Source organism: Opisthorchis viverrini, assembly GCF_000715545.1.
Source record: "Opisthorchis viverrini unplaced genomic scaffold opera_v5_45, whole genome shotgun sequence".
Taxonomy (NCBI): domain Eukaryota; kingdom Metazoa; phylum Platyhelminthes; class Trematoda; order Opisthorchiida; family Opisthorchiidae; genus Opisthorchis; species Opisthorchis viverrini.
The window spans coordinates 609000-618345 of NW_008751701.1; the positions used below are offsets into that span (position 1 = coordinate 609000).

At 45.1% G+C, this 9346-nt stretch overlaps 2 protein-coding genes across 2 annotated transcripts in view; one reads left to right on the forward strand and one right to left on the reverse strand.

Moving 5' to 3' along the window:
* The window catches only part of T265_03238 (hypothetical protein), a gene marked incomplete at both ends in the record, with an annotated part of 19711 nt that extends 12321 nt beyond the window's left edge, over positions 1–7390 (forward strand). Inside the window, one exon of the mRNA XM_009167671.1 lies at positions 7157–7390. Within this exon, the coding sequence (XP_009165935.1) occupies positions 7157–7390 (234 nt within the window). The remainder of the gene's footprint in view (positions 1–7156) is intronic.
* T265_03239 (hypothetical protein) overlaps positions 1–9346 on the reverse strand; it is a gene marked incomplete at both ends in the record, with an annotated part of 43841 nt that overhangs the window by 33043 nt on the left and 1452 nt on the right. The window contains 3 exons of the mRNA XM_009167672.1: positions 2269–2399; positions 2748–2958; positions 3986–4156. Coding sequence (XP_009165936.1) covers positions 2269–2399; positions 2748–2958; positions 3986–4156 — 513 coding nt within the window. The remainder of the gene's footprint in view (positions 1–2268; positions 2400–2747; positions 2959–3985; positions 4157–9346) is intronic.

The following is a 9346-nucleotide window of genomic DNA, read 5'->3' on the forward strand; positions in this document are numbered from 1 at the left end:
TAGCTCCTTTTTCGCCCCCCTCCCCCGCTTGACAACTCACTGACAGTGCTGGATTTATGCACCAATTTACCAGCTCGCGCGTGCATTGCGCAGCTACTTACCCCCAAATCATCGGTGAACGAAACTGTGGCAGCTACAACCAGTGTACGACCAGTACGCGGTTCTTACAGCTGACAATGATGATGATCTCTGCCCCGCCTTCAGATGAACCAAAAGCATATGATCGGGTACCTGTAATCATCAATTATGGACGTTACCTGCACCGACCTGTGAAGTAATCACCTGCCTAAGCTAAGAGAAAAGTTTATAGTGATACTAATAAATACTCGTTCAGCTGTAGACTCCTTTCGCTGCTCAGCTGTCATGCCACTCAATGGGAGTATGAGGGTTGAGATACTGCCAAGTTGCCCAAGCCTAGACAGGAGCAGTCGAAATGCTGATGTCTGGCTCAAACCACGGTCAGTAGGTTCGCGCCTTAATCACTGAGACATCTCGCCCAAACAGGATCTCTTCACCATCTGATGGATCAAGCTTTTGGACAGAATGCTCTGTATTCAGAACCCTCAAACGGCCTAGGAATTCGCCTTTCTACCTACAAATACAATCGTACTCCGCAAACAGGTGTCGATTCGCTGATCGATATCTCTTAGATAAAAGGCGCCCCGCTGAGATCCGAATAAAAATAACTATAGTAGACTTAAGCTGGTTCTTGTGCACTGGAGTTTAATGTAAAAATTGCCGGCCGTCAATGCTTGCACAGACCCCACGCTGTCTTGGTATTGAAGTGTTTGATGTCTTCATGGCATGCATATAAGTCGATCAAACCACCCAGGAAGAACTCGGCTTACTCGAACTGCAGTCAACTCAAACACCGAACGCACTTTGATTCCAGGAGGAAGTTTTCTATGCGCCGTCCATTCATTCAATTCAATCAAAATCGAAATAAAAATCCGTGTACTGCCAAAGAGCTTTCGGAAAATTTATAAGTGTTGTCAGTAGTCAAGAGAAATAGGTATCTATCTGTTGTCCCAACTCTGTGTTTCAACAAGGTGCAGTACAGGCATGAGAAAAACATTCTACCGAGATATCTGTGGGCTTTCTTACCAGCTAAAAAGCACTGACGAAGCCACTCTTGCGAACGATAAGGCTAACCGAGCTTTGTAGAATCAACATTCAAAGTTGATGCACGGCACAGATGAGAGAAGCCGACTTCTGTTACTGTGCGTCAAGCAAAAGCTCTCCCTCTCTCTCGGGAAAAGTTGAACACAAGCACTGTCTAACCCGGCGGCCACCAGATGGAAACCAAACGGTCCCTTCATTGGATCACGTGATTATCAGTTACCATGACTGTCGTCTTTTCTGGGTTACTTAACATGATTCCTATCACAAAAAGGCTGATAAAAACGTGAATAGTTCAGCTGCAACAAACTTCCGAGGCATAGATGCCACATCACTCGAAGGAAGAACGAAAGCTGAGATACTTTTAGGGCATCTAGACAGAGACAGTGGAGATGCCGGGGTTAGGTTCGGACCAAGGACCTTCCGGTTAGTAATTCACCCCCTTAACCACTGAGCTATCTAAAGCTCCTTGATCATTCAGTTATAAGACTAGCCGGTGTCACTTCCATGCCAATGAAGAACGTATGAAGGCTGAGCTTCTGTCGGGTTGTCCAAGCCTAGCCAGGAACAGTTGAAGAGGCCGGACCTATCGGTTACTAAGTTTGTACCCTAATCACTGAGCTATCTCGAGCCCAGTTAGAAGCTGATAATTTGTTGACTTCGCAGGTTAACCGATTGTACGTCAATTCATCACCTCCAAAGAACCATCGAATACCACTATACCTCCACCAACACAATGCTGGCAGTGAGAAACCGGACTTGCAAACCGCTATACTTCGTTCAAAGCTTTTTGGATTGACGCTAGGATATTGACAACAAAAGACGATGAGTGTAACAGTGTGCAGAGAAAGTGAAGAGTCTAAACGAAAACTGCTTTTCGGTTGGTGTAAAAAGCTCAGGAGACAAGGAAAGCTTCATCGCAGGATAAAAACGTCATCTATGTCAACTAACTCGATCAACCGACCGGCAAACTGATTAGTCTGAGGGACTGCTTGGACGTTTATTTGCAAGAACGCTGTCCGGAAATATGGGCAGTAACTTAAATGTCTTCTGGCAACGCAAATCCCGGATAAAATGAGCACAACTGAATGGAATACGAGCCACGACTGTCAGTTAGAAGACGCATTAGCTAGATCAGTTCTGACTTACCTCCCAGGTATGCATAACGGGACGCCGTCAAACCACCATCCGGTCCCTGAGCGCGTCTCAGACCGAATTCGAATAAAAGTTTATCTGAACCAGCGGTTAAACGGAATCGCGCTGCATTGGTCGCGATCAGGCTGCAAAAAATCAGTAGTGATGAAATAAATTGCATTCTATTGGAAGACGTTCGAGGTACCGAACAACCAAAAGCATACTGTTCTACCCAGAAACTACCTAGTAGCCGTCTGGATATTTATTTCCAACCTAAGGTGTTCATCCTTCTGTGCCTAACTGCCACGCCACTCGAAGGAAGCACGAGGGCTGAGATACTCCCATACTGTTAAAGCGTAGGCAGGAGCAGTCGAGATGCTGAGGTTAGGTTCGAACCACGGACCTTCTGATCAGTAAGTTCGCACCTTTTCCGCTTAGGCAATCTGGTTTCCAAGCTTCTCGGATAGATATAAGTTACAAACAGCAAGACAAACCTGGCAAAGTTGACCAAGTTCAGTATTCCAGTTTCCACCAACTGGCACAGAATGATTGGGCCTTCGACACGCATGATGGGTTCTCGGGGAAAGACGGCAGTCCCCTCCTCCACAGACCAAAGGTCAAATTCGGTGGCCGTGAGCGTCATTAGGTAATCGAAGAAAGCGGGATCAGTACAAGCAGGCATGACTTCTTTGAGGTATGCGATATCTGGGAGAACAGAAGGACACAGACAATCCAAAAAAACTAAGAATCTCCCTTAAGTAACGCGAATGAGCACGAAGATCCAATTTACTAGTGTAGTTAACAGACCGACAAGGTAAGTTATGGAGCCGTACGGCACCGGACTGTCAGACAGACTGCAATATGATCCGAAGAAACAAGCACTGAGCTTTGAACAGGTACGTTTGGTGGACTTTCCGCTCAAACCAAATTTTGGGACTTTTTCTTGATTTTATGACTTATCGGAGTCCGTAAGGCTGAGGTGCTCCATTAAATCACAAAAGAACCCCTAAGATATTGGAGAACGTGGAGGGCCTTTTGTGTCTTGAAACTGTTAAGATGATTCCATACTGCAACCTACTAGGTTACTAAGTCACCGAACTACTACAGGGCACAAGTCGATTTATGTTTGATGGGTTTATGTTGTCAATCCAAGTCAAATCATTCGGCCGCAAATCTCTTTTAGTCAACATTGCACGGGGTCGGGTCGTTCAGCTGTAGCACCGTTCCGGTGCGTAGCTGCCATGCCATCAGAAGGAAGCAGTAGGGCTGAGATAGTGCCAGGCTGCTCAAGCCTAGACAGAAGTAGTCAAGATACTCAGGCCATCCAGTCAGTTAGTGCCCTAAGAACTACTACAGGGCACAAGTCGATTTATGTTTGATGGGTTTATGTTGTCAATCCAAGTCAAATCATTCGGCCGCAAATCTCTTTTAGTCAACATTGCACGGGGTCGGGTCGTTCAGCTGTAGCACCGTTCCGGTGCGTAGCTGCCATGCCATCAGAAGGAAGCAGTAGGGCTGAGATAGTGCCAGGCTGCTCAAGCCTAGACAGAAGTAGTCAAGATACTCAGGCCATCCAGTCAGTTGGTTAGTGCCCTAATCACTGAGCTACTTCGAGCTCCAGACATAAACAGATTTAACTGAATGCCTGGAACAGACCTGACATCGAATGTCTTGAGCATGAGCTTCATGCCTAACGTCCGAACCCCTTCAAAATTCTCCTATGATTACTTACCTTCAGGACTAAATTTGAATGACTTTAGATAGTCGATACAATCTGTCAATCCGGCAAAAATAGTGAATTCCCCGTTGAATGGATTCCTGCGAAAAAACACTTCAAATACAGCCGACTCGTCAGCTTTCCCGGCTTTCCAGTAGGCGTAGGACATTGTTAGTTGGTAAAAATCTGGATGAAGAGAACAACAATTCGAAGAAGTGTATTCAATAGATAAGGGTCGTGAGAGTAAAACCTAGCGAAGAATGTGAGTAGTCTGCTGACGACCTGGAGATCAAAACGTATTTCATAGTTTGACAATTCATCAGTAGATCCAGAACAGAAGATTTATTTTGCTTATTTGGGATACTTCAGTACCTCTGAGGATGAATCATTAACTGGATATTCTTGGGTGTGTGGGGCAATTTACTGAATTCCTCCGAATAAAGAGCATTCTCGGGAACATTCTAAGTGCTTTATTTCGTTTGTACACAATGGTTGCATCAACAAACACTTCTCTGACCTCCTCTAAACCAGGACTATCATCATCCTACCAGGTAGTCAATATATTCACTTGTCAATACCGCGCGCTGAAATGGCCCCATAGAGACCCTCGTGTCTTGCATATTGCGATCTCATCCAACGAAGTAGTAGGCCACTGACCTGACGGAGGTAGGTTCGTACACGCCAGCTTCCTATTCCACGAGATCGACATTGGAAGCTTTAAAACTCTCGCTAATGGTGCCAGGTATTAGCATTTTTGTCTGCTTCTTGATACTCATCTGTTCAAGCACTAGATGCCAAAAGACCCCGTTTCTCTTTGTTTGACAAATGTGTTCCAACTACTGCAAGCATTCTTCCAGCTTTATTATATCCATCCTAATACGAGATACCCACAGAAGAAAGTCAACATAACTTTCAGCCCAATAGGCTGCTGAGGTAAACAAGCCATCGCACAACGATAGTGCTCGGCCTTTTCCTCTCTCAATACTGCAAACTATATTGTGCACTTAAAGCCACACCATGACCATACCATACCACTTTCACCCTCCTATTGTCAAAGGAAACCTGTCGACGACTGTCATCCCGATTCATGTTTCCTCGTGTATCTTCTAACAGGTGTATCCAATGAGTGGGATATCGTTTCAGCTGGGCCTACGAACAAAGTTGGACTTGGAACTCGATGTCCTAGAAGCCTTACTTCTTCGTTCTGCAGGACAATAGTAGTTGAATCGCAATATCACCTGAAGAAATCCAGTCATGCCTTTCCAGTGCAAATGGCCTCCGAAAATATAGAAAATGTCAGGGACTTCTTGTTTGTCAAAAAGGGGCATCAGCCACTGGTTATTGAAATTGACCTGGCTGTAACTTCGTCAGCTTTAGTATAGTTTCAGTAAGATTTCAAAACCACTGAGGCCACACTTATTAAGCTACTCATAGATGCATTGATGGCGCAACTTTCAGTAGTAACGAGATGTAAGGGATGTAGCTGTCCAGCCTAGCGGACAAACCGAAGAGTCCACCGGGAATTTTCCAGATGGATTGGTACTCTCTGGTAAGACCACCAGCTTTGTACAAACGTCAACGTAATGAAATATGTACTACTCACATCTAAACTGGCTCATATTTGAGGCGCGAGGTCTTTACTATTATTGGGCGACCCAATGCCCAAACCTAATGATTAATGTTAGAAAAAGCTACCCTGGCCTTTCCGACTCGGGAAGTAATCCACTCTCCAGCCAGTTCGCCGGAAATGATACAACTGCTCAAGCATACAAGCTTATCTATCACGTAGTTGGTTCATTTTAGGGCGTGGGGTTTGCGTCTGATCTCACGCAGTCTTGTAGAAATGCTTTGCACTTTGCAAGCGTGAAACGCATACCAAAGCATTTAGGTTGCTTCAAATGATTCGCAACTTTGGGGAATCTGGACCAAAAAGGGCACCACTGTCCGCATACTTAATGTCTGTGAGCAAAAGCCTCTGGAGCATTTATGCCCCCAAAACTTAATGCAGGCAGGGAGGATTCAACCATTACATCAACACCAGAGTAAAAGAGGAGTGTTGAGAGAGACAGCTGTCCTGTAATATACTACTGGGAGTGGTGAACTTCGGCGAAAACTTGCCGTATACCCGTAAACACCCACAGGATCTCGCATACAGTGCATTGAGGATAAAATTTTAGAAAGGATACATCCGATCGCTATACGTTGCCAGGGTTTTGGATGAGAGGCAGATTCAAAAACAATTTTCAAGTAAAAAGACCCAGACGGGACATTTGAGACAGTAAAACGTAATCTCAAGGTTAAGCTGTCGTCAATGCATCCTTGGCCAGAAAAAAAACTGGCTTGATTTTTACGAGTTTACTTCTCCTCATAACCGGCGAACCCGTACAAGACATGCAAAAGAGAACCGAATCCAACATGCTAAAGTGTGGTGAGTCCCTAATAAAACGTTCGCCCCAACATCTATATAACCAACAGGCGTCTCGTCCGTGCCAGCAATGCATTGGTGAGCTTTTATCTGATGGATGAGTACAACGAAGTCATGTGTAATCTGCATTGAAGAGGAGGCTTTCAAAAAGCCATACTGCACCATTCTGTAGGTCGCTCTGGCCCCATATCATGAGTCCAAAATGACTGGCGCTGACAAAAAACATACATGTCCTACATAACTTGGTTGAACATCTAAATAAATTTCAATCCCAAGACGCTGAGAATACTTTCTACTGAAACTAATTCGTCAAGCGAGAAGCGCGGACATTGCCATCATTTCGGGTGATATGAACGCTTAACTCAATTGTCTGAGCTCCTTGAAATCACATCCGGGAGAACGATTCGGAACCAAATATTACATCCCAGACAACGGAGAGCGACCTCTCCAGTTGTGTGCTAACTGTCAACTGTTTCTGGTAAGCACGGTTTCTCAGTGCGAATGCTCACATAAGGCGGTGATCAAGTGAACACAACCTGTAATCCCATTCTCATTACATGGTCATCGTCTACCAATGAGGAACCATAACCCAACACTGCCATTCCCAATGGAGCACTAAACCTGACTTTGACCAAATCGTTCTGAGAGCACGTCTGACAATCCTCCTTCGTTCAGACCCGTGAAAGTCAGCATGTCAATCCACAACCTTCGGGGGAATACCATATTTCATTGGTATCGATCTGCTTTCCACACTAAATCAGCATACTGTTGGTAAAGAGCGCATGAATGAAGCATGGTCTCAAATAAAGGGAGCCATGCAAGCGGAGATTAAGGCTGTTTGTCCGGCTTCTCCGATACATTCAACTGACGACTGGATATCCTCAAGATCGCTAGTGCTGACTGGTGCCAGGAGACCCATACCAATACGCAACCAGAACGACTGTGCATGCAAATCCCTCGAACACGAAATGGTGAACAGCCTATGGGAAAACTAAGAGCCTTGGTGGACATGGAAAACCCAGGAGATGGAGAAGGCTTTCACAGCCTGGATCATGCGTGCAGCATCCCACTTAACACGACCGACTGGTGAAAGATACCAACCGTCATGGAAGCGGCAAGTGAAAACTATGACTCATTAACTCACACGCAAGAACGCCTACAGTGAAGAACAGTTTAGCCGGTCTCCTGGAAAAACGGTTTCTGGAAACAATGTATGTGAGCGAATTGAATGTAAACTGTATTCGGCTGTCAGACGAAAAAGTAAAGCACAAAATATCCTTATTCAAACACTAGAAGGCAGTGGGGCTAGTCGTTTGGTATCTATTTCACTTTAAAGGAGGAAAATTCCTGGTTTATTATCTGACAAAACTTATTGGTACCGCATAGTGTGAGAAGAATGCCCCTGGAGAAGAGGCATATTGTGGGCATTCCCGTTTTTAAGACGGGCACTTTCCACTGCATGAAAACCAGCACGTCATTAGTCTTGTAGCCGCAGAATCGAAGGAGATGTCTGGTCTCTTTCTTCGAAGCTTGGTTGAACAAGGAGAGAAACAGATCGGTGAAGCCCGTAGCCGGGTTGCGCCCTCCAGGAGGGTGCATCGATCATATTTTTACCCTCCGAAACTTCTTCGAGCCAAAAGTGGCGGTCAGTCATGACCACGAAGATGCTTGCAACTAACCGTCGAGCGACAGTGTCCATGGAACAAAGGTATCTTCCATAAATTCTAGTTCTGAAAGCCAAATTCCGCGGATGTGTGGTCAGTCGTAAGTTCCAGCCTGGGTTCACCAAATGCCGTAGTGTCGGGAACAGTCATCTTCCATCTTTCTTTCCAATGCCACCATCAAAGTGATCATGGAGAAAAGTTTACAGGTTCTAATATCTTTGGGGTGGAAATGCTCGCATGTACTTGATATCCAGCCAGCAGGTTTGCACACCCCACCCCATGAAGTCCTTCCAATTTACCCACTAAAAACCATAACAATAATGCTCAAGTGCAATTAGGAAAAACACGATGAAGCGGCATCCCAAATGCTCAAAACTTTCCGAATTTTGACTCCGATTTCGCGGGTTGAAATGAGTTCGTCTCCACTAATCAGCGGTAAGAAAGTATCACAGAACAGTTGGCACCCGCGGGGCTCGCCAGTTCCCGGTGAAGAGATGACAGAAGAATGCGTCAAACCGTTAAAGTAAATTGAGGTACTGCTGAAATTAGATGACATATTCCTACCAAACCCAAGGTGATTAAATAAAGGTACATAGAGCCATATAGAGTCTAACCAAAAAGAGAGCGCCTCATAAACGCTCAGTGGGAAGGATAAAATTTTCAACAGAACACAGTGCGTAGGTCATACCTGTAAGGAGCGGCTGAAGCAAGCCATAATGTGACATCATTTTCACACTCCAACCCGGTGCGATTTCGTAGCGTCTGGGAGCAAGCGACTACTGACTTGATTGCTGGAAGCCCGAGATAGACCAATGATGATCAATGGCAAATATGAAGCCTTAATACTAGGCAGAATGGCAGTCAAAGCGGCCAAAAAGTGCAGCGGCAAGGCAGAAAAGAACTACCGCGCAACCTTGAGAAAGGTCGCGAGTTCAGAGCTGCTGGATCGGTAAATAAATGAACTTGAGTTCACAAAAGTCCACAGGCTTTCACAGATTACATCAATACACCATTGATACGCACCAACCACCTGAAATGATGAAACTTGTTAACTAATAAATCTGTGCGTCGTGAGCTTTAAAATCTTCTTACCAGGTACCCGCGTCGTATAGCTGGTTCAGTAGCGACAAAACTTCTGGCTAAGCCACTGGCTATTCGCACAATGAGATTGATTTCTCGAAATCTACAGCATTTTCAGACGTGTCACTTCACAGTTTAGAATGTCTATGTATCATGTATATGCTCCTGTATTATTGAAAATCCTTTATTATGGCAATTTGTTTAAGT